Below are 24,791 nucleotides of genomic sequence, written 5' to 3' on the forward strand. Positions count from 1 at the left end.
AAAAAACAGCCAGAAAACAACTAGCTCAGCTTGAGGGAAAAAAAAAAAAAAAATACAAAGCCACAGACAGACTCCCCTCAGACCCACAAGCCTTTTACACATCTGAGAAAAATCTGGGAAGCCCAATTCCCAGCAGTAGAGAAAGCCACAATTGCTATATCCTACTAAGGAGCCACAAGAACTCCACCACTTCAGGCACCCACCACAGAAATACAAAAACACCAGACACGGGCCTCCCCCAAAACTAAGAAAGCAAGGCCGTCTCTTCCACCTCTATACCCCTCTTCAACTCTTCTTTCCTTCTTTACAGTTCACTTGCTAACAGAAAAAAACACTAAAGCCACAAACGCAACTAAAGCAGAACAAACTACAGGCACCCATCCCGTCGAACTCCCCTAAAAACGTCAGGACTACGCATGCGCACACTGCCTTTCTCCCACGGCGCATGCGCAACCGAGCGCCGCTTATCTTCCCGCCCACCTGCGGCGGCTGCAGCTCAGTGCGTAAACAAAGCGGTGCATGCTGGGGGGCGGGAATTGTTACGCGCTGGGAGAAGGTGCCTCCATCTTGAGCGCTGAGCGCGTCGCGGTGGCGGCGGCAGCGGGATGGCGGCGGACAGCAGGGAGGAGAAAGGTACCCGGAGCTTCGGGTGGCGGCTGGGCGCCGGGTTTAGGGGAGCGGTTCGGGAGCTTGTCCTTTGCCTGAGCCATCCGCCCTTTGTGGGGCCTGCTCGGTTGGTGGCGTTGGGCCTTCGCCCTGGGAGCGTCCATGAGAAGAGCAGGGGGGCAGTAGGTGCTCGCTGGGGCCGGCTCGAGGATGTGGCACGGGCCCTCTGTGCGGGCAGGCACTTTGGGGGGCAGCGAGGTGCTGGAGGTGACGGGGCCCAACTGGGGCGAGGTGACTGGGGGGGAGTGGGGCACAGGGCAAAGAGCTGAGCCTTGCTCACTGGGGTGGGCGCTTCCGGAGGCGTCCGGTTTGCTGCAGCTATACTGGGAACCACGGCCATATTTCTTTTTTGGGGGGTTTTCTGTCAAGGGCTACAATCATTTCAGTAAGCAGAAACTGACATTAGGTGCTTTTAATTGCATTCCTTTGATACTTTCCAATGGTTTTACTGCTTTATGGAGCTGCTGAAGGTTACTAGGCCCTGTGGGTAAATACACTTGAAATCAGTTTTTTGTCCAGGGCAATGTATATTCTGAACGTTTAAAACTTCCTGTGCGGAAGCTTAAGTGATCTGCACGGTTCCTGAGATACTATCTGTTACATACGTTGTTCCTCACTAAATTGGCCTTAAAGAAGTTAAAGCGTAATTCAGATGTAGGAGATTGCTGGCTGGTGGCTAGCACAGATTATAGGCAGTTTTCTGAAAAAGGATCACACGTGGTGTGGGGTGGTTTGCATCATTTTATATTTCTGTGGAATATACATTTCCCATAAACCTTCTTGCAGGCTGTCAAATGTCTTTGGCCATATCTCAGAATGGTGAAAGTTTGCTACATTTAACACTTACTGTGAAACCAGATCATGTTTAAAATTCCTACTAGATTTTGTTAGAGCTGACAACTAGAAGTATTTCTGATGTTTGATTCTTACCTTTATTATTTTAAAACTAGAGAGGTTAGATATAATTGACCGTTTTGAAACAGACTTGAGCTGTGAGCTGTCATTGTAGGAAAGCAGTGAAATTGGAGTATTTACTATTGACTTTCTAAATTTCAACTCCTATAACCATGTTTTCCAGCTAGGCTTGCCCTTTTTTGTTGTTAGGATGTTTTTTCTTTCTTTATTTTTTTAATCAGTGATAGTGATAAAATCATGAGTAACAGACAAGAAGCTTTTTTGTTTTGTGTTTTAATTTGCTTTTCATTTTTCTACCCTCAGAAAGGACTGATTCTAACTTAATAGTAAATATTAATGCACATTTGTTTGTAACTGAATTTGTTTCTGCTGTAAATGTGATATTATTTTTATACTCTTTTCAAGAGAGAAATGCTATTTCACTGCTTAGGGAAAGTGAAAATAAACATCACTGACCCTTTCAGTTTTAAATTGCCTGGTCTTATCCCCTCTGTTTGCCAATTCAGATTCTTGTTTGGACCCTTCCTTGAATAGATCTAACTCTTTTGGCCAGCAGAGGAAAAACACTCTCCCCAGGTTACTTTCCTGCTGTTTCAGGTGAGTTAAATTTGTTCATGGAGGGATCCAACACATCCCGGAGTCAACATAAGATGAGTTGCAGGAGAGCCCAGTTGGGAGTGTCTGTAGTGAAATGGACCCATGTGGACCTTCCCCCTTCAGCAGAGATGAACTGTAAGAAATCTGTCCCTCTATTGTTTTTCTGTTTCTTTTTTTGTGCTTTTCCTGATGCTTATCTTGATCTCTCTGAGATAATTTAGCTATCTGATTGAACGCTGACAGTGACAGTGGAGTGAGTGGAATCGTGTTATGAAAGGCATTTGGGCAGTATACCTGATGTAGGTGACGGGTAGGAGCTGTGTGGTCGCACTGCCCTTTTTACGTCAGCAGGCTGCTAAATACATCTGGAAATTTCTTAGGAGTCAAACGCATCACAGAAAGGGTGGGGAAACCTTTCCTTCTCTCCTTGGGGTACTTCTTTAGGGTTCTGACTATAAATCAAGCCTACCTAATCCTGAAAGCACTTATCAGAGAGTCTGCATCAGACTTGCTTATTCCATTACATTTTTATTATTTTTTCACTTGTTTTGGAAGCAGCTGATAGGCAAATTTTTTAACACTTCTGCATGCAACTTAAGTAGCTAGGTTAATTATCTTTTACACAAGTATGCTGTTGCCTCCCTAAAACAGAAATGAGGCTGAGTTTCAGTATTTGTGATCTGCGATGGGTGATGCATTTAATTCTAGTACACCTATTTTTCACTAGTCTCCAGTAATAAAATCATATGTTGTGAACTTGCCTGGTCTTTTGTGGGGAACGTGATGCAATCCAGGAAATTGCAAACCTTGTTTAGCAGTTGCACAGCTATCAGCCTGTCCCTTAAATTTCTGATCATTAATGGCAAGAATATTGTATATGGATGTATAGTATCTGCAAGCATAAAGGTCTGCATTACTTTTGAATGTCCTTTTATGCTGCTGCTGAAAAACTTAACCTTCTCTGTGCACCACTTCCTTTGCGTCATCAACAGCAGCTGTGCAGTTCAGTGACCACTTCTACATTCCCTTGTCACAGAAGTGCTAGGAGGGAAGCTAGCATATGGTGATTCCGGTGTATATAGAAGAGAGGAGCTTATAAAAGTCAATTTCCTTTCTGGTGTGGGTTATCTTTTTTTCTAATACTGAGCTGTAAAACTTATCTTGTGTTACAGCTCAAGGTTTTGGTGTAAAGAAGTCCAACTTGGAGTGACTTTCTTTACTGTTTTATTCCAGTTCAGTCCTGCACAAGAATCCTGGCCGTCCGTCCGCTTTTGTTTTCTAAAGCAGAAAATAAAATCACTGGCAGCAATGAAGAGTTAAAGAGCTCAAAATTTTAGAAAGTAGGAGAAATAATATGAGACTGCAAAGTTAATACTTTCTCTGTTATTTTCCTTTTATGTGCTAGGGCTTAGTCCAGTCTTATTTTGAATGTGATTAGAGTAATGATTTGCTGTCTCCCATCCCAGGAATCCTTTTACCGGAATCACCACGTATCCCCTCTGGTTTCACTCAAAGTGAAACAGCTGGAAGCAGTGACAAGTTTTAAAAGTTGTATGACAAGTGTGGTCATTTACTGCTTCTAGCATGGATTTTCTTTTTTTTTCTTTCCCTGTTGATCAAAGTGAATTAGTTGCAGAGTTGTTTTAGAGCAACTCAGAATTAATTTTACAGCAAATTTGTCTTTCCACTTCTTCAGTGGGATGACCTAGCTTACGTTCTTTCTGTTGAATTATCTTGCCCTTTTTTGGCTTCTTCCTTAGAGGTATATCACAAAATTCCCTTCCTAACATGGCAATGAGAACAATAATAATAGTACAGAAGTGTGGGAATAATTTAAGCTGCAAGATCTTCAGAATTTGGAGCAGAAAGGTCCCTCCACTTCGCTGGTGGCATTCAGACTATATCCCAGTCTCTTGCTGTTTTGGTTTTTTTTTTATTTTTCAAATTTTGTACTGGCTTATTTATTAAGCTTCCATTTATAGGTCAGCTTTCCTGCAAAGTATAGTGTGAGGAGCCAAGCTGGACCTTATTCAGGGATTTAAATGCATCCCGTGGCATGTTTTAATTCTTCTATTTTTTTTTTTTTTACTCAATCCGTGCATCTAAGCAAAATTTTGGAAAGATTTTGGAAAGAACAAAATCGAGAGAACTTTAATTTTTGCTGTGTGGTAGATTTGTAAAGGAAATGTTCTGTTTTCTAAATACCAGTTTTACTGTAGTTTGTGTCTTCAGACTATAATTGTTCTTTTTTGTTTTCAGATGGTGAACTAAATGTTCTGGATGACATTTTAACTGATGCTCCTGACCAAGATGATGAGTTATATAACCCGGACAGTGAGCAAGATAAAAGTGAGAAAAAGGGTAGGTGACTTTTGTAGTGGATGTCTTAAGTAAAAGGTGTAAAAAGAAAAAAAAAATTGTCTGTATTACTAGGGTTAAGTCTTTGTAATAGGTTTTAGAACCTGATTCAAAGAGTTAAGGAGTAAATGTCTTCCAAGGGGGTCTACTCTTTCACGTGACCTTCCAAACAAGCTTTAACTTGGTTACCTTTTGCCTTAGAAGTAATTGTGGAGGCTGCATTGTCATGAGTGTATTTGCTGTTGGAAAAGTCTGTACTGTTTGCTTTAATGAAGTGAAATGGAGCCAGGGGGTCCACAAGTCTTGTTCTAGCTTAGTTGTTAATATGCTTTAGGCCAATATCATAAGCATTTGCTTAATGTTCCTATGTATGATGTTTGGAAAACACCTATCGAAACCTAAGGGATTAGTTGCTCTTTTAAAGTGTTATGCAAATTTTACAGCATCAGCTGTTCCAAACAAGCCTTTCTAAATGTTGTTACTGAACTTACAACTGAGTGCAACAGGGCATTTACCAAAAGTACAGAAAGCAGGAGTCTCTGTAGAGGTTCAGGTTTGCTATACAAAATAACTTTGAGCTTGATATCTCTTCTTATTTAAGGATCAAAAAGAAAAAGTGACAGGTTGGAAAACGTTGAAAGCAAGAGACAAAAGCCTTCTGTGCATTCATCGAGGCAGATGTTGCCAAAGCCTCCTAGTTCATCAGTTAGCAATAACAAGAGAATAGTGACTACAAAAGGAAAGCCAGTATCAGAATACAAGAATGAGGAGTACCAGAGGTCTGATAGAAACAGACGCCCAGATGGTGATCGAAAAACACGCGTGTCAAGCAGTTCCAGGGATCCTTATAAAGGACAACCAGAAAAGACTTGTCTGAGGAAGAGGGATATTGACAGAAGGGCAAAGTCTTCCACACCAGATGGTTCAGAGGTATTAAATGTTCTTGCTGCCTTATAAATAAAACGACTGAGACTTTTATAAGGCACGTTCTCTTAGGACTGTGTGTGCATCCTAACAATGTTATGTGACCACTGATTCACTTTTTCTTTAAACATCAGAGAATGAGACATGATGTGGATAGAAGACCAAGCAGATCCAGCCATTCTTCTAAAGAAGAGGTTAACTCTGAGGAATATTGTTCAGACCATGAGACTGGTAGCAGTGGTTCTTCTGAACAAGGCAATACAGAAAACGAGGAGGAAGGAATGGAAGAAGAAGATGATGATGAAGGGGAGGAGGATGAAGAGGTGGAAGAAGATGGGGAAGAGGATGAAGAAGAGTATGAACAGGATGAGAGAGATCAGAAGGAAGGAAATGACTATGACACGCGAAGTGAAGCCAGCGATTCTGATTCTGAATCTGCCTCTTTCACAGACGGGTCAGTCAGATCTGCTTCTGGTTCAGATGAATCAGGTAGGTGGCATTTAACATCCTGATCTGAAACACCTTGCCATTGAGAGTTTAGCTAACTGTAGGATACGGTTTAATGAACGTGTGTAAAGTAATCTTCAGCAACACGAGTCAATAAGATATTAATATTGAAATATTGTAGGGAAAGAAGAATCCTATTGGGAAGTGATTTCTCATTATACTAGCACTTGCAGGTACCAGGACTTCTATGCTGAAGATTTATATTCTTGATTGCTTGGACCTTGTTGCTCAGTGCTTTGAGATGTTAGTGTTTTTCATAGTTAGTAGTTTCTTAGTTAACATTTTCTCATGGCTTAATTTCCCATGCAATTCATCTTACTGGAGATAAGCTATTATATATTCATGTAGATGAGTGACCAGGTAAACTGGTGCAGTCAAAGCACTGTCTTCATCAGAGAAAAGATGGTGTTGGTAGTTGAGCAATGTCTGCCTTCTATACAGCAAGTTTGAGTGTAAGTTGAAATTATTAGCTATTAAGACAAACTTGGAATAAGAGAAGTTTTGAGCAAAAACTAGAAACAAATGCTTCTCAGTTGTTTAGTGTAACTGGTGCTGAGTTACAGATAGGAAATGTTAACGACATAAGTACTGCATTGTTTGGAGGATTTCAGGTTCACGCAAACCTGCTTTCTGAGTATTCTCTGAACATTCTTCCCCTAGTTGTTTCTATATATGCAGACAAAGGAGTTGGATCAAGTAAGCCTTGAGAAAGGTCAGCTCTATTGTAATTGCTGTACAGTGGAGAAACTTCAGTACAGTGTAAATTTTTCTTAGAAGAAGCTTACTGCATTGTTGAATTTCCTCTTGTTTAGCTTCTTGATCTAAAGTCTTCATAGGCAGTCCTGCTTAACATCTGTGTTTTGATTCAGCTTTGTTATTTGGAATTATCGAACAGAGGAGTATAACGTAAAGACAAGTAAATATGTAATAGTTGCTCTGAAAAGGTCTGTAGTATACCCTTTTTTTAGAGTGCAACTAACTGTGTGCTACAGTGTTTTGTTTTTGTACTTCCTGACATTTTGTTAAGCTTTGAGCAAGCAAGTCCATGTCACTGTCAAGAGTTTGTGCTCTGTAAATTTTGCTGAAGGCTGAAGAGAAGAACTAAACAACCCTTACTAGAACACCTAGGAGATTAATTCTGTCTTTCAACTTTGCATGCAATTTCTGGGTTTGTGGCATTTGTCTTTTTTTGTGAATGTGAAGCTTTTGCATATGCAAAAGAAGCAAATGCTGCTTTGGAAGCAGCAACTAGGATTTTAATGTGTAAGCTAAGTGCTAACTTCACCATTATGAATATTTGCCTATTTCGATACTTTGCATCTGAATTTTGCTTGTTGCATAATGATTAAAATGTTGCTATTCTTTGGTATCTTTTTCTTTAGATGAGAAAAAGAAAGAAAGGAAGAGAGCGAGAGGTATCTCTCCAATTGTCTTTGATAGAAGTGGAAGTTCTGCATCTGAATCCTATGCAGGTATTCTTTCCTTTTATTGCTTGTTGTCCTGACTTGCATCAAGTCTTAATGAGTAGTCTGAAATAAATGTAACTGGCTGTAGAGATTTATGGGGTATGTAGCTTTGTATAATTTAATATTGACTTCTAGCATGTTGTGTGTGGGTACCTTTCAGGGAGGTGGGGGGAGGATGTGGGCTTTCTTGTTACTTTAATGCTATTCTGTTGCTTAAGTGGAATTTTCACTTTTTTTTAAAACTTGGAAGATGATGATTCAGTGACTAGTTTTCTGAGTAGGAAACTGTTCAAATACTATTTAAAAAAACAAACCCAAACCAAACAACCCAAAACCAACCAAACAATTAAAACAAACAAAGAAACACTCGTGCACATGGAACAGTATCTTTTTGTGTGTGTGGGTGCGCGCCAGAAAGCGTAATTTGTCATGAATGAAAATTGTATGTGACAAGGCTGTAGAAATTGTTTATTATCTCTATTAAGGCTCAATCTGAACAAAATGTACTTTGGCTAAACACAGGTTCAGAAAAGAAGCATGAGAAATTATCATCTTCCGTTCGTGCTGTCCAAAAAGGTATCATTTAAATTTGAATTTTTAATGCATGCTCCACAGCAAGCCATTGTCTCTGTTCATTAAATTATGTGTAAAGAGTAATGTTCCGATATAAAGCATTTTGAGCCCGTAACGGTGAGCATAGTGAGTAAATTTGAGCTAATTTTGCATGTGTTGAGAATGTAATGCAAAAATTTCAGCCTTTTTTCCTCCTCACAGAAGCATCAAAGCAAAAAAAGTGCTTCCATGTAAAAAGAGGACTGTATCAGTAATATCTGTTGGATAATTAATGTTGATATGTATGTTTCCTGATATTCATTCAGGGAGTCTCAAGGAAGGAAATAAGTCCTATATATCGGAACATCACTGAATCCTGCTAATTTTAGTTTTTTCTTTATTTGAATATCTTAAGTTTTAGTTTGATTTCCCTTGGCATTTTGTACTATACAGCTTAGATTTCAAATTTGAAGTTGGGTGGTTGACTGTTTTGATACATAGGTAGGAATTGGGTGGGATACAGTCTATTTTGAAGGAGGCAAATAACTATCTATACTTACAGCAACATTTTTGAAAACTGAATTTTTACAGTTGAACTTACTTTACACTTTTTTTTTCAGACCAAACAAGTAAACTTAAATACATTCTCCAAGATGCAAGATTTTTTCTCATCAAGAGTAATAACCATGAAAATGTTTCACTTGCTAAAGCTAAGGTATGTTAATTTTTCTTGAAACTGATCACTTTGAGTATATTCAGACACAGCTTACTGTAAAAAAGCATACTGGTTGTATGGGAACTGCTGAGTCACGGCCTGAACCTCTGATTGATCACCTGAGGCGAGCCATGAGTCAGCCAGAGGAGCACAGGTGAAGGCAATTCACTTGTGCTGCCGGAAGGGGTGGAGCCAGGCTGCATCCCTCCTAGACCTATTTAAGAGCTGACTAACAGTGGGGAAGGATCTCTTCTGGAGTTCTGTTCTGCTGGTGTTTTGTGGGTGAGTCCAGGATAGGGGTAAGCTTTCCATTTATTCTCTTTTGTTATCATAGTCTACTTCGCCTAACTCTCTTGTTTATTTTGTGATTATAACATCCTAATATTCTTTGATTATACACTGGTACGTGCATGGTTTTTTTCATTACTCAGATCTTGGTAGAGGTGATGATGAAAGCTAATGCTCCCTGATTCTTTAGGGTTAGCAAATCTGCTTCCACTGTAACCCGGAGAAGTTTTTAGGCCATCCGTCACTGTTCTTGATAAAATTAAAAAGGGGCCTTAACCCATGAGTGAATGAAGGCTGGAGTTTAATCTGATTCTGAAAATGTTGAGGGAACAGCAACCACTGGATAGCTGGTTCAGGAAATTTTTGAAAGCTATCTCCTTTGCTTGGGGCTTCTCTGAGGTACTTTAGCCTTATGGTATTTTCTGAGTGAATCTACAATATTCTTCTGTAAATCTGATCACTTCAAGTTGTGACCAGTTGTGAAATATAGTGGATGTATGCAATGTTGTCATTTTTCTATACGAGACATTAAGTTCTAGTTATTGAAAAGAATTTAGAATACTCCTTGTAATTAGTGCATTGAATTTGTTTCATATGTTCTGGAAAATGATTTTGTCTTTTTTGAAAAGCTGTTTTTATTTATAAAAAGAAGAAAAAAAAAAGTTATTGTAGTAACTGTTACCAGAATATGGTTTAGGGCAAGTGGTTCTTGAATAAATCCAGCACTGTGGGTCTCCTGGTTCTGTTAATTTTGAAGGAGCTTTCCATTTTCAGTGCTATGGTACTTTGCAATTTTCACTTTGTGTTAGATCTTTCTCTGTGATCAAATAAGTTTTGTACATGGTACAGGATAGTCTGTGAGAACGTGGGATCTCTGGTGATGCTGAGCTTTTGGAATCTGTAGTGTGCAGATAGATTTTTGTCTGGGCACAGCATTGTTGAGAAGTTGCTGATGGAAGTAGTTTGGAGGGGTGAGCTGCCACCCTGGCTGCTGCTTCCTTAAGGGCAGAAGTTCATTGAGTGGAATTGTACACGTGTTCCTTATTGGAGCATAGGGCTTCTTGTTTCTATGGGTTTCCTCTATGAAATCTTGGCAGTGTGATATTACCTGCTGTTCTGTCTGTATCCATCAGCTGCTGAAAAGGTAGAACAGAAAGGATGTGTAAGTATTTAATGTTGTGTGATTCACAGCATTTTTAAGTTGACTTTTGTGTAGCCAATGTAAGAAGTTGCTCTGTCTCACAGTATGATTTCACAAACAAACCTAAAACAATGAGCATCTGACTAAAAGTGAGTAAGAAAATGAATTATTTTTTGGTGACTATTCCAATGAATTGGCTTGTCATAAAGTCAGATGAGCAGTAATTGAGCACAGCATAGGACATAAAAACATGTTACTCTCTGTCCTTTCTTTTTGTTGAAGATCAGTTTCTTTATCTACAGAAAATATTCTGAGGCTGAAGCTTGAGCATATTAAGCAAGCATGAGCTTCTCTTCTGAACTTGTTCTGAGAAATCAAATGGGGAGCTGATGTTGCGGAACATTTGTGCAGCAAAATGGCTATTTTAAAGCTCAGTTGCCTAAAAGCAGGTTGAGGGCTTTTCTGCACGTGGCTGCACAAATGTCTGGTGGAAGGTAAAAGGTAGGGATTAGCCAGTGAAGATGTTGGATGCTGAACAAACTATTTTGAGTTGTGTTGCTAGTTTGAAGTGTTGGTGTGGTGTCTTTGATATCTGTGCATTTGCTAAAGGAACTTCAAAGCCTGCAAGATCTCTGCTAATCTATCATGCCAACAGGGTCATTCAAGTCTGCCTGTCCACCTTTTGTTTATAGAAGTCTTTCTGAATCTAGTGCCTCCTGTTTATTTCCATGGAAACAACCTCCGAGCACAGTAGTGCTATTTGATAGAGCAAATGCTCAGCTGAAAAATCTTGTTTTTTCAGCACAGTCACAGCCATTAGCTGTGCATTTTCACCACCAATGAACAGGAGCCTGCATGCTGTTCTCATCCAGGTCTGTGCCAGCAGAGGTGACCTGCTGTTGCCACTGCTGAAATGCATCACCGACCACCTCAGTGTGCTCATGGCCACTATTTGGTCTCTATCAGTGTTCAGCAAGCATTGATGAATGTCAAAGAGCATCATTTTTTGTGCATGGAGAAATTTATAACAAACCTTAGCTTCCTATACTCTTCTGTGTCAGACACTATTTTGTCAGACTGTCCCTTTGCTGCCGTATGTTGCACAGCAGCAAAATGTGGTGGGAATGTTCAGTCTCTGCTACCGTAACACCATCATCCACCTCTGATGTTGTGGGTCAGTATCATAAAATAGGAAGCATTGCTTTTGAAGCATTCTTCATAGATGCTGCTTTTTTTCCCCCTGATATATGTTTTCTTGGAGGAAAAAAAAAAAAGGCAAAAAACATGAACTCCCAAAGTTGCTTAAAAATCCTGAAGACAGACGTAATCATCAACTGTTGTAATTACAAATGAAACCTTATAAGTGGTCAATGCATCTACATTGTTCAAAAAAGACGAGGCAACTTTTTTCCGAAGGTTTTATCATGAGACAGGCTAAAAGTGTTTTCTGAAAGAACTAATGTTAAAAATACCATTCTTTTTTTTTTTTATTATCTTTTTTATCTCTGAACACTAGCTTGGTCTTGTTTTCTTCACCTAAGCTATGTACTTGAAATCTTCTGTCAGCTGAACCACTTGACATTAATTCTTCTGGTTGTGGGTTGGGGATTGTTCTGTTTTAGGGAGTATGGTCAACCCTTCCAGTGAATGAAAAGAAACTTAATGCTGCATTTAGATCAGCGAGGAGTGTCATTTTGATATTTTCTGTAAGAGAGAGTGGCAAATTCCAAGGTAAGGGAGATGAGCTTTTAGCAAGGTAAGTGAAAGTGACATTCTGTGTGGTAGCTTTTCTGTTGTTAAAATTGGTGTGAAATCCCTAGGATTTGCAAGACTGTCTTCAGAATCCCATCATGGAGGATCACCTATACACTGGGTGTTGCCTGCAGGAATGAATGCAAAAATGTTGGGAGGTGTCTTTAAAATTGACTGGATCTGTAGGTAAATAATTGTTCATTTATGTTTCTGTTTATTAACAATATGCTGTTATTATCATTTATTTATGATAATAAATAGATGTATTTTCCATCCTTCATGTACCCATGCCCTATGTTGTTGAGCGTGGCACTCAGATCTGTACCTGACGTACAAATATTTTTTGTTGTCCATTAATTAGCTTAGAGATTTTTTTTGAGTATTTTCTTTTACTAAACTCTAGCCCTGGAACTAGGAAAGTATATAGCCCTGGAACTAGGAAATCAAGAAGTTCTTGATGAGAAGCAACTGATCGCTTGACAGACAGCTGTGACAAACAGCCATCCTTTCAGAATGCTTTTTCCTGTGTTCATCTCATGTATGTCATCTGGCTGAAGAAGGGAAATGCTAGTGTTCAAAAATAAGTTGAGATGCTTGCATTACATATAGGGTGTGAGCAATATGTTCATTCCTATAATCGAGTAAAACAGAAAAAGTTACAAGTCTCAAGAAAACAAGCTGTATTGGTCCCATAAGTGTTACTGCGCAGTTGCATGAGCTCTGGTGCTGGCAGAAAGAAAAAATGTGGAGGAATTTTCACTTGTAATTATGGGAAAGTCAAGGTTGGAAAGAACCTTGGGAAGTTACCTACTCTAATGTCAAAGATATTTTAGCTTGAGAGTAAGATTGTAGAATCATAGAATGGCCTGGATTGAAAAGGACCACAGTGATCACCTAATTTCAACCCCCTGCTATGTGCAAGGTCGCCAACCACCAGACCAGGCTGCCCAGAGCCACATCCAGCCTGGCCTTGAATGCCTCCAGGGATGGGGCGTCCTGGATTTTATTTCAGTGACATTGTTATATGAAGATACTGTGTCTCATACAGACTGGTCAGCATATTCAGATTGTACTTGTTTATTATTGCACAATCTCAATATTTTATAAAGACAAGCATTTCTTTAATGAGATGGACTTATTCCAGTATTAAATAGGCTGTCATGGGATGGACTATACTATGTGAAATCGTGAATTCTTCTGGTACTAATACATTCATTCAGAGACATGCCACTACGAAGGTTAACAGAATTGTTCATTATGCTATGTTTTATTGTATGAGTTATTATTTAAAAGTAAAAATATGAGGGCAAAACTGTAAATAATACCACTTGCATATTTAGGCGTGAATTGCCGTTCACTAAGTCTGCTCATCTGACCAATCCTTGGAACGAACATAAGCCGGTCAAGATTGGACGTGATGGACAGGTTTGTTAATGCTGTTTTTTGTTATGGTTTGTTTTTTGTTTAATAATTTGCCTCTTCTAGTGCTTGCTTAGTTTGTACGTATAGAAGACTTGGAATCTCTTTAGATCACTTACTTGTCGTTAGAGTACTGTGACAAAGGCATTCATGTCATTTCTAATGCTGTTAGGGAAGAAGGAAGAAGAAGAAGACCAAAGCATGCTGATGTTCTTCTTTGTGATAAACATGTTTGATGCTTCAGAAGTGATATTTTGAGACTGAAATGTAATGTCATGAATTGTATGGTGTGTAAACCTGTATAGCATCAGTTTTTTTTTAAGAACCAGTTCTGATGTTTCCAGCTGTATTCTTCATTGTGTTTTTCCTTTCTCCTGTTTATCTTAGGGCATAGTCTCTAGCGTAGTAAAGCATATGCTAGTAAATGGTAGCAAGTTGGGTTTTTTGTCTTGTCAGACATAATAGAGTGCAGGCATGTTGCTGCTGGAATTGAGTAACCTTGATTTTAAAATAATGGGTTCTGCTTTCCAGAGGCAAGATGGGAGTTGTGTGCTCACCCATACTGAGTGGGAAAATGTATACTTCATGTGTTGTTGTTGGGTTTTTTGTTTTTGTTTTCTTCCTCATAGATACATTTACTTTGTTAGGTAGTAGAAGTAAAATAGTATCTTCTGTCTTGTTCAAATTTAGTGGGTTTTAAAAAATATATATATTTCCATTAACGTTTTTCTTAAATGATCAAGGTAAAATACATGTATCTATTTAATGTTTTATGCACTTTGCTACAGAGTTGCAATCTAGATGTGAGTTTTTAATTTTTCATAATACTGCTGTACTGTTAGGTACTGAACAAATGTCTGATGTTTGCTTTTCTAGCATTTCAACTTGGGTTATTTCTTGATGTTGTTGTCATTTATCCATCTACGTTTTGTGTAACCCCCAGTGGATCTCTATTCTGGGGATGTGTACTCTTACCCTTAGAACTCATGTGAGATTTTTATATCTACAGCATACTTCCCCGGATGCTCCCCAGGCCTGCTAGTCACCAGGCTGAAGAAAACGCTTTGTTCAATTGTTTTGCAGTTGTTTCCTGCTATCTTCATTTAATAGCCCCAGGTTTTTATACCAGAAGAAGTGGTCAACAAGTTTCTGTCCCTCTCCTCCAAGCAACTCAGTGTCACTCTCCTCTTGTAGCTATTGTCCTCCATACCCCAAAGATTTCTCCTTTTTTCTTAATCTGAACAGTCACAACCTGTTCAGTCATTCAGTATAAGGATTGTTCTACTTCTGCACTTATCCACATCACATTCTTTGCAATTTTTTCAGCTCTTCTGTCCCTGTACCACTGCCTTTATTTTTCTTTTTGTAAAGATGAAGGGATCAGAACTACACCCCAGGAGTAGGTGGAACATGAACTTTCAGTGTGGTATAATGATTTTAATGATTTTCTTGTTCTCTCTTCTTTTCCTAATAATCCTGACGTGTGATTTGCTTGTTCTGACTGCTGCCAGGTGTTGATCTAGTACTTTTCATGGATCTGTCGATCACTGACTGACTAACTCTTTTTTGAGTGGTAATAGTCAGTTTTATCAGGCCGTGAATTTTTATGTGAAGCTAGGATGGATTTTTCTCCTTCTACATGTGTTGCTTTTCTGACTGTAATAGGTGATAGTTTTCTTTATGGTGAAATACAGTCCTCTGATATTGTAGTAAAACAGTGGTGTGGCCTGAATGCCTAATGGGGAGATAAGGTTGCCCTGGGAGTTGGACTTTCTTAATAAAAATTTTTAGTTTAAGAGTGGAAGGTAATGTAAGTGAATGTTGCTTTGTCTCTGGTGATGCTGAGGTCTAAGCTTTTGTTCTTAGGGGATTTTTTTTGTTTTAAATATGTATTGTTTATGTAATTGAGGAGAGTTTTTCTTATCTTGGTTTATAAATCGCTACTGAACTTCTAACTAATTGTAGGAAATTGAGCCGGAATGCGGAACCCAGCTTTGTCTTCTGTTCCCTCCTGATGAAAGTATTGACTTGTATCAACTCATTCATAAAATGAGGCACAAGAGAAGAATGCACTCACAGCCCCGATCAAGAGGACGACCATCTCGTCGCGACCCCGTTCGGGACGTGGGAAGGTTAGAAACGTTCTTTGGACTGATAATAGGCACATGTATCAGAATAACGTGATGGAGGAATGTGATTCGTCAAAGCTTTCCCTGCGATAAAGAAGAGAGAAAATCCTCAAATCAAGCTGCATGGACAAGTTTGTGGCTTCATTGAGGATTTCACATGATTTCCCGGTCTGTCATTATTCAAGAGGAAAATGGGGATCTTTGTTTTTGCAGAAAAAAAGAAAGCTCTTAAAGTGCCGTCTAGTTTAGACCAGATAATTTATTGAGATAATGCAATGTGTAACACTAGCTGTAGGTAAGCTTGGCATTATTATGAGGAGGGTAGATGGAGAGAAGGATATATTTATATGCCAAAAATGTGTTAATATCTTGTAAAAGCCTTTTCTTTCAGGTGTGTCTCTGGATAAGCCTTATCAATTATGGGACTTTTATAAGGATCACTGATAATTTTTCAGAAGATGCCGCCTCATTTTGAGGATAAAATATTTAATTTATTTTGATATTCAAGAGGAGGAGCATTATTGGGACTGTTTCAAATTGTGTCACCGTGCTGTGTTAACCCCATTGCCAGATATTCTCTAACATGTAACCACTGAATTCACACATCTTGCTGAGCTTCTGAAAACAATAGGTTCTTTCCAAAAGGGATCGAGTGGCCCTTGGAGACCCGGCAACAAACCAACAGGCTGTTGCTGTGTCTGTATATACAACCTTTCCAGATGCTGGCAGTACCTGTGGACTTAAAGTATTTTTAGAGGATCGACATGGTTATTGATCACTGCTATATGAACTTAACATCATTTTCCAGGATAAAAGGGGGTGTAACTTGTTACAGAATTGGAGAAGTCTTTGCAAAGAACTGATATTAGCCCTTCTGCCAAACACCTTTTCCCTGTGTAGCCACTTTGCATACAGACTGATGTATGATTTGGGCTGAAACCTTTGGTTACGTTTCCGCTTGTGGAAACATCCTGTGGTAGGTACAGATACCTAACAAGAGTCCCCATTTCCTTGATCTTTAAAAAAAAAAAAAAAAAAAAAAAAAAGGACATTGTAACGAGTAGGTAGGAGGAAACCTGGCAGCATCCCCTTATTTTTGGCTTTAAAGGACTGAACACCAAGATGGCTTGTGAAGTTAAGCTAAGAGGTTTCCAGTGCAATAAAGTATATACAAGTGAAGGTTTTGCAATGGACTGCAAACTATACATATAACAGCACCACACCTTCTCATGCCTGCCAGGGCCTCCATTTATGTATGTGGCTTACAGCTAAAAGTCAGTAGTTGGACTACTATATGAACTGTTTCTATCATATTTTATACCGGTCGTAAATGCACTCTCAAAACTACAAGAAAGCGGTATGTTTATTCTTTACACCAGCTTTTGTTTTTCTTGATCTGATTTTACTGTAGATGCAACTGGTTTGGTTTTTGGGCTTTTTGCTCGTAGAAGAAAAGCTTAGTAACTGGGTACAGTGGGCTTTAAAAACTGAAATTGGGAAGGGGGAGGAAAAATGGCTCTTCATAAAAAGAAAGCTTGTTGCCCAGCGAGCAAGTTGCACAGTAATTAAGCATTACAAGAAACTATCAATTTCCTGTCTTTATTGTAAATGATTTTATTGCTCATTGGGGGAGGGGAGAGAGGGGTATGTAGCTGATTTGTATAGAAATGCTTCTGTGTTAGCATTGGAGCCTCCCATTAGTGTTTATGTTCCTTGACAAAACAGCATTAGCAGCCAGTTTTTGGTTCTGTATTAAACAGTGACTGGAATTTAACTGTTTCATGAAGAAGCTTCCTCCCTGAGAATAAGATTCTCAGGTAACAGTTCTCTTACAGAAAAGGTGGCTTGTGTAGAAGAGAGCCCTAATTATTTTAATTAGGGAGCTTAAGTGTTCTTGAGCTTCCTGTTCCAGTGGCACTGATGCATTACTGGTAAATTGGTTAGATCAGAAGTTGTTAGAAATATTATTGGCCTGCCTAGCTAAACAAGTGAAGTAAGCTAAGCTACAGTGAAGGAAGCCATTTCACAAGTAATGTACAGTTTTATTTAAAATGTACAAAAATAAGCCCTCTCACACCATAACTGGCAAATATAGTAATATTAGTGCCTTTTGACTGTAATTATATGCTTTACCATTTATTTTAACTGGACTTAGAAGTGTAAATTCTGTTGTCCAACAAACTAGTTCAGAATATAGAATGGAACATATGCTCAAGCATGAGTCTAAGTTATGTTTTCAGATGAAATTGTTACCTTTTGTTTGTTACAGAGGTACCAGTGGGTAGAGTTCCTTTCCTAACTACTGAAGCACCTGTAGCCAGAAAGTAAAATAGGAAGGGGTATTTAATTTGATTGTTGTTCTTGATTACTTGAGATCATACTTAAGCTGTGGAATGTTTTAAATCAGATGGAATTCAGAATGGTTAAATGGAGATTCTGGGCAGCTCAAGATATTCCTTTGAGGTATTCTGCTGTTCTGAATGCTCCAAACAACCTTGTTTAATCTCTGATATCTAATTTATGTAGGCGTCGACCAGAAGATTATGATATTCATAACAGCAGGAAGAAACCAAGGATTGACTATCCCCCTGAGTTTCACCAAAGACCAGGTTAATATCTTACTGTGAAGATTTCTGTGCGCCAGTTCACGAGTGTTTCCTAGTGCATCCTTATAAATTCTAAATGTGTCGTCCTAATGTGGCTGGAATTTAAAAAAAAAAAAAAAAAAAAACCAACAAAAAAAAACAGCAAAGGATTTGTCCTAAGTGCTGCTTTTGGGTTTAACCCACCTCTTGCAGAATTCCTGTGGCACTAACTTTACTGGTTTGAGTGAGAAGTTGTTCTGTACTGTTCCCTTTTAAGAATCTCACAACTGTGTAAATTTTTAAGCACGATTCTCTTAAACTTTTAAATGTGGTTAGTTGAAATGCCTACCCACTTGTCAATGCAGTAATTGTCAAATTAAAATGTTTATCAGAAATTTCCAGCTGAAAAAGCGAGCTGGAGTTGCCTGAGTAGCAGGTTTATTAGATTACATGTTCAGTTGTATTTTCAGATAGTTTTTTTTTTTTCTTTTACGAGCTTAACATGAGGAAGGGAAAATAAACTTTTACTGCCTTTTATGAGAGGGTCAAATCATGAATGTGGGAAAGCAATTTTGTTACTTTCCGGAAAAGTGTTTGCAATGGTAGTAGAACAATAATATAATTATGCAATGGTAATATTGCAGATTTTTATTTTTCTGAAAGCAAATATTAAAAAATGGTCAGTTGTAATTGCATGATCTTGCTTCACTGCTATTGGGAATATATATCCCACTGTTTCAGTAGTAGATCTCTAAATCTTTCCTAAGAATCTGCTTTTATCTGTCCAGTTTGACTGCAAGTTTAGTATTCTTTGGAGAGAAAAATAGAAGTGTTGTTGCTTCCTGGCTTTTCAACACCATTATTTAGGGTTCAGAGCAAAAATGTAAAATCTAATTAAGCTCAAAGGCATTATTTAATTAGCAATATAAGCATGCCTGGTGTTTTGCACTATTTTGTGTAGCTGTAAAAAGTCCCCATTCTAAACTGTTCTTTATTCTGTGAGGCTTTTCCAGGTGGTTTTGCCTTGTTTGTTTTTTAATTTTCTGTATAACTGTTTGTTCAAGACCTATTAGGAAATTGGTCTTATAAATTGATGGGAATAGTAGGATTCTACTGAGTGCGTAGTTGTTAAGTAGCTGTGGCCATGTGGTGATTGTCTGGGGACAGTCCTCCTCAAGCTTGTGGGCATTCCCAGTTTATTCAAATAAAATTCCATGTCTTTGTTTGCATAGGTTGTATTGTGTGCAAGTTCCTATGCGTGTGTATATATATATATTTTATATATGTAAAATACAATTTTTGTTACTATGTTATGCTACTTTGTATTGTCTACAAGAAATTGTAAGTTTTCTATAGTTATGTTGAAACTGAATACAATGGGTGTTACTCTATAATTTAAAATTTGATAGCTGGAGAATAGATTCTAATTAGTATGTATTTAAAGATTAATGTCATGAAATGATAAATTAATACTGCTTGATGTTTGAACAGGGTATATAAAGGATCCCAGGTATCCTGAAGTAGACAGGTAAGGTGTGTTCATGCTATTCTTATGTCCTGGTAACTTGTCCGAATGGATAACGTGAATTTAGTTCTGCAAATTTTTATTCCCAACAGACGATTTTCAGGAGTTCGACGAGATGTGTTTTTAAATGGGGTAAGTTTGTGCATGCTGATGTTGGGGGAAGTTCCTATATTCAGCTTTCGGCAGCTCTGAAGAACTCCTGTCACAAATATTAATATCCCTATCTTTCATTTTAGTCCTACAACGATTACGTGAGGGAATTCCACAACATGGGACCACCACCACCATGGCAAGGAATGGTTTGTGTCTTATTCAACTTTGCCTTTTTCTGCAAAGCATGGCTTTTCTGTACCCTGCTGTAGAAGCCTAGTGCATCCAATCTGTGCTCAACCCTTCCCTTTTTCTAAAATGTAGCTCTGCTGTAAATGCTGTGATTTATATCAGCTATTTGTATTTTTACTTTACTCTCAGTAGTAGTCTGTCATTCTAGTCAGTAGTACAGCAGTGAGAACATGACTAATCTTGAACCTGCAGGGAGCTCTAAGCTCAGAGGAGACAACAGCCTCTTCTTTTAGCCCACGCAAGAGGATGCAACAAAATTTTATGTTCAACTAAAGATTTGTAGTAATGAGTTTTCTTTCAGACAGTAGGTGTTTCAGAACTGGACTTGCTGCATAGGATCATGGCATGTTGAGGTGTTACACAGTGGCTTGCTTTTGGTTAGGGCAGTGAAGCATGTGGAAAAATAGCCGAGCACACTGAACAGCATGATGAAAATAAAACATACTGCACTAAAATGCATTTCTTTCCCTGTCCAGGTGAGCATATATGTGAATACATGTACTTGCAGTTATGTACATTGAAATTAATTGCTTAAGTACTTAAATTCAGCTTCGGTTTCTTCATCCAGTGAGGAAAAAGTCATTTTAACTAGTTACTTTGTTATGACCTAGAGTGAGGGTCATGATTTTGTGTAGCTGTAACAAGTCTTCTGGCTCTTGTGTATATTGTGGAAGCAAAAGGATTTGCAGTATGTGGAGATATCTCTCATTTTTGCTCATCTGAGACACAGCTCTGACTTCTTATAACTGAAAGAAATGAACAAAGTTGTTAGACTGGGAGTAGTTTATCAAGCACAGCTAAACCTCCAGATTTTCCTGTCATTTTTCCCTTTCCGTTAAGCATGCTGCATAAATATCGTAAAAGCCAGTGCTTCCACCTACTTGTTTTGTGAACAGGAATGCAAGCCAAGATGCTTCAGTAATATCTGAAATAAATGATTTGATCAATTAAAGAAGTGGAGTAAAACAGCAAATAGATGCCTTGTTTTAAATATTAATAATAATATAATCAACTAGCATTTTGTTGAATAGTTTGCCTTGCAGAGTAAGCATATTCATGTAAAACAGTATGTATGTGTAGCCATGGCACTGAAAAGAATCTAATAATTTACTAGTTTGGACAAAAGATTTATGGATGGTTATTAAAAAAAAAAAATTATAGTTAACAGAATTAAGTAACAAAAGTTTACTTACAGTATCATCTTAAGGTAGATATGGGAAGAGGTTATGTTTTGGATCTGGGCAGGATGTTCCCTGAACTTCTGAAAAATCAGTGGTAGAGCAATGATAAAGCACACGTGCTTCATGAGAAATAACCTGTTACATCTGATCACAGCCTAATAATTGTGTATTTGGATGTTTGTATTTCCACGTGAATGAAAGTAACCTCTGCTGTGTATTCCCTGTGCTGCATTTTGTGTACATACCTTTGTTTTGGAACATTAAACAGACTGCCTTTAACTTTCTTGTAGCCACCGTATCCAGGTATGGAGCAGCCACCACACCATCCTTACTATCAGCACCATGCACCTCCACCTCAAGCTCACCCTCCATACTCAGGACATCATCCTGTACCACATGAAGCAAGATATAGAGACAAACGAGTAGTAAGTGTCCAAAAAGACAAGGGAAGGCAAGTCTGCAGTTTAGGTTAGAAATGGGAGGAATTTGGGGTACAGATGTAGGTAGTCTACCCTGAAACATGTTGACTTGGACAATACAGATCTTGAAAATACAGTTTTCTTTTGAAAGATACCTAATCAAACTATATGAGTTATTTTCAGTATTGTTGAAAAGCTTCTCTTCCAGGTCATGTAGAAGTGAGACATTACCGGAATGTGGCATTAAACTGACATGTCTGCTTAAAATTGGCATACAGTTGTCGAGTTGTGAACTCCTTGTTGAAGCTCAGTTTGAATAAGGATGTAGCCTTCTATAATTGCATGCAGTCATGCACAAAAAGAAACTTTTCTGTTAATGGAGAGCTCTATAACTCTTAAAGGCACATCAAAAACTAGAATAAATTGTTGAAAACTTCTGATTGTTGAGCTGTCCTCAAAAGCTGTTTAGCTTTCAGATCTCCTGCTGGTATCTGACATTTGAACCTCATTTTACTCCATGCACACTAGAAACACAGACGTATGGTGCTGCCCTGAAGATGACAGAAGAAACTTGTACTGATGGGTGCATGTTTTCAGTTGATTTTTTTGGTGGTTGTTTTGTTTTCAATTATTACTTTCATATTGGGCTTTCTGAAGAGTTACAGCCAGTCCTGTGGATAAGGACAGGGAGGGAATTTTCATCTGGCAAAGAAAATAAACAGCTGTCCTTTCATCACAGCACGACTATGACATGAGGGTAGACGACTTTCTTCGCCGCACACAAGCAGTTGTCAGCGGTCGGAGAAGCAGGCCTCGAGAGAGGGATCGAGAGCGGGAACGGGACCGGCCTAGAGATAATAGAAGAGACAGAGAACGTGACAGAGGCCGTGATAGGGAAAGGGAGAGAGAGAGGATTTGTGACCGGGACAGAGACAGAGGAGAAAGAGGTAGATACCGAAGATAATCTGTTTAGAACCAGTGCTCACTTGAAACAAAAAGAGCTTGTATTTTTTTGTGTGTTTACAAGTAGTACATTTTATTTTCAGCTCTCTACTTAAAGTTCATTGTGTAGAAAGATTTATAATGACCCTCTTTATTCCAAGCATGCAGTGAACTGTGAACTGGAAAAACTCAGTTTGGCCAAAACTAAATACGCAAAGCTGACACTTGACAATTCTATTGGAGCAGAATGGAAAACAGTCAAGAATGTACATACTGATTCTCAGTGAGTGTTCATCTACTTAGTAACTTCATTCTAGGTTTTTGAATACTGATGGAAAACTGCCATATATATATATATATTTTTTTTTTGCTTTGATGTTTTCTTCCTGTAGTTTCACATGGTTCTGTGGGAGAATGCTGCTATCAAGTATGCAAATATTAAGAATGATTTTTGACTGACTGGCGGTGCCATAGCAGCTTTCTTCTTTTCTTCTTGTTTTTAACTGTCTGTAAAGTCAAGTGTTTTTTCAGTCTTCAGTAATGAAAGCAATATTAAAAAGACAATATTGATATCTAATTTTTAACCTTTTTTTAAAAAAAAAAATCTGCCCGTGTTCAGTAACATTTTGGTCAATTATCTTGTCTAGTCTCCTTCCAAAATGTACACATTGCTTGGAATGTTCACAACCTGCGTGTGTGGAACAGGAAATATTGCTGTACTCTACATTGCTCCCATTTCTTTTTTTATATAAAAATAAATTGGTAACTGTTGAAATGGTTGATGTTCCAGACTGAGTTTCTTGATCTTCTAAGCTTACCTGCTTTCCTAGAATGTCGCTGTTCCAGGAAAGTATTGAGAAAATTGTTTAAAGGTAAATGCAGTAAGTGAAATTGAGCAAGAGACGTGAAGCAAAAAGGTAACTGCTTTTTCTGTTTCCTCAATGAGGTAGTTGATTAACGCAACTCATGCAGCTAATCAAAGTTAAGGTCTTCTAACTTCAAATGATCTCCGTGCTATTAACAGGCTGTTCTCAGCCACAATCGTATCTCTCCCGTATCTTCCTTGTACAGATTACTGCATCACTTGTTATTTCTTGTAAATAGAAACTATTTCAATCTAAATGCTAACTGTATAGAACTGCGAAGAAAGATAAAAGTTATAGAGGACATTTCTCAGTTTCTGCAGCAGCTTTCTAGTTCTCAAAACCTGCATCTGTAGCACTGCCTTTGTGGACTTATTAATAACCTTTATTTTTTGTCTTCTGATTTAATTGTCAAGTTATAGCACACTCTTTGTAGTCCTTCAGCTCTGCAGCACAGTATAATTGAGCTGTTTTAACAGAACTGCAATATAGGATTTGCCAGTGTCGCGATTGTGGAAACAGATGCTTTTTTAGAACTGACAGTGTTTTAGGCTTTGTGTATTTCAGTCTATGCTTGTATAGTAAACATGAGTAAAAAGTGTGACCTCCATGTAGAAATATTCTTTAAATGCCTCAAGAAGTTTAACATGTTAAACTCCCTCAAAACTGTGAACTGAAGAGATGTGCAGTGGAATTAGATTGGGCTGTCAAATTGAGCGTGCTTATTGTGGCCAGTTTGAGATGAGCACCACAGACCACCTACATTCTCTGAGATATTTCATTGCTTCATTTGGAAATAATGGCTGCTGCAGGTTTTGTTGTTTTTTTTTTGTTTGTTTGTTTGTTTTGTTTTGTTTTTAAGCTTGACTTAAATTTAATGCTTGATAAGCCAAATTACTCTGAGTAAGTAGGAGTCTGGCAGAGGGCTGCAAAGATAATAAGGGGCTTGGAGCATCTCCCATATGAGGAAAGGCTGAGTCATCTGCTCAGCTTGGGGAAAACTGAAGGGGGATCTGATTGATGTTTATAAATATCTAAAAGGAGGGGAGAGGCAAACTGATGAGGTCAGGCTATTCTCAGTGTTGTGTAGCGATAGTACAAGGAGCAATGGCTTAAAACTTGAATGTAGGGAGTTCCATACAAACATGCAGAAGGACTTTTCCTGTGCTCTCTCAGCTTCTTGTAGAGGTTGCCCAGAGCGGTTGCAGAATCTCCTGCTATGAAGATATTCAAGACACATCTAGGTGCATACCTATGTGACTTACTGTAGGGAACATGCTTTAGCAGGAGGGTTGGTCTCAATCTCTTGAGGTCCCTTCCAACCAACCCTTGTGATTGTGTGAATTAAAGTACCTTCTCAAATCTTCAAAAGTGCAGAACACTGTATTTCCTGTATCCTTTGTTTGCTCAGTCTGACCAATGCCAAAATGTACCAAATATATGTTAGAAATCTTACTGTCCTTATCATCAGCAGAACTAGTATCCTCAGCCAGTTTTCTACTTTC

General features: G+C 38.4%; 1 protein-coding gene across 4 annotated transcripts; it reads left to right on the forward strand.

The window, feature by feature from the left end:
- Positions 1–605: 605 nt before the first annotated feature.
- Positions 606–22,445, forward strand: YTHDC1 (YTH N6-methyladenosine RNA binding protein C1; the record flags this gene model as incomplete). Of its 4 annotated transcripts, XM_079534720.1 has the most annotated exons (18): positions 606–633; positions 2,179–2,313; positions 4,438–4,539; positions 5,138–5,466; positions 5,595–5,949; positions 7,350–7,439; positions 7,956–8,009; positions 8,606–8,700; positions 11,752–11,860; positions 11,950–12,067; positions 13,222–13,306; positions 15,266–15,432; positions 17,956–18,038; positions 19,506–19,542; positions 19,632–19,671; positions 19,776–19,838; positions 21,353–21,487; positions 22,221–22,445. In XM_079534720.1, 18 exons carry the CDS (start codon positions 606–608, stop codon positions 22,443–22,445), a joined length of 2,250 nt encoding a protein of 749 aa, XP_079390846.1. The 4 variants fall into 4 exon arrangements, with proteins under 4 accessions (XP_079390846.1, XP_079390847.1, XP_079390848.1 ...); XM_079534721.1 differs by lacking the exon at positions 7,956–8,009; XM_079534722.1 differs by lacking the exon at positions 2,179–2,313.
- Positions 22,446–24,791: the final 2,346 nt, after the last annotated feature.

Source organism: Tetrao urogallus, assembly GCF_951394365.1.
Source record: "Tetrao urogallus genome assembly, chromosome: 4".
Taxonomy (NCBI): Eukaryota; Metazoa; Chordata; class Aves; order Galliformes; family Phasianidae; genus Tetrao; species Tetrao urogallus.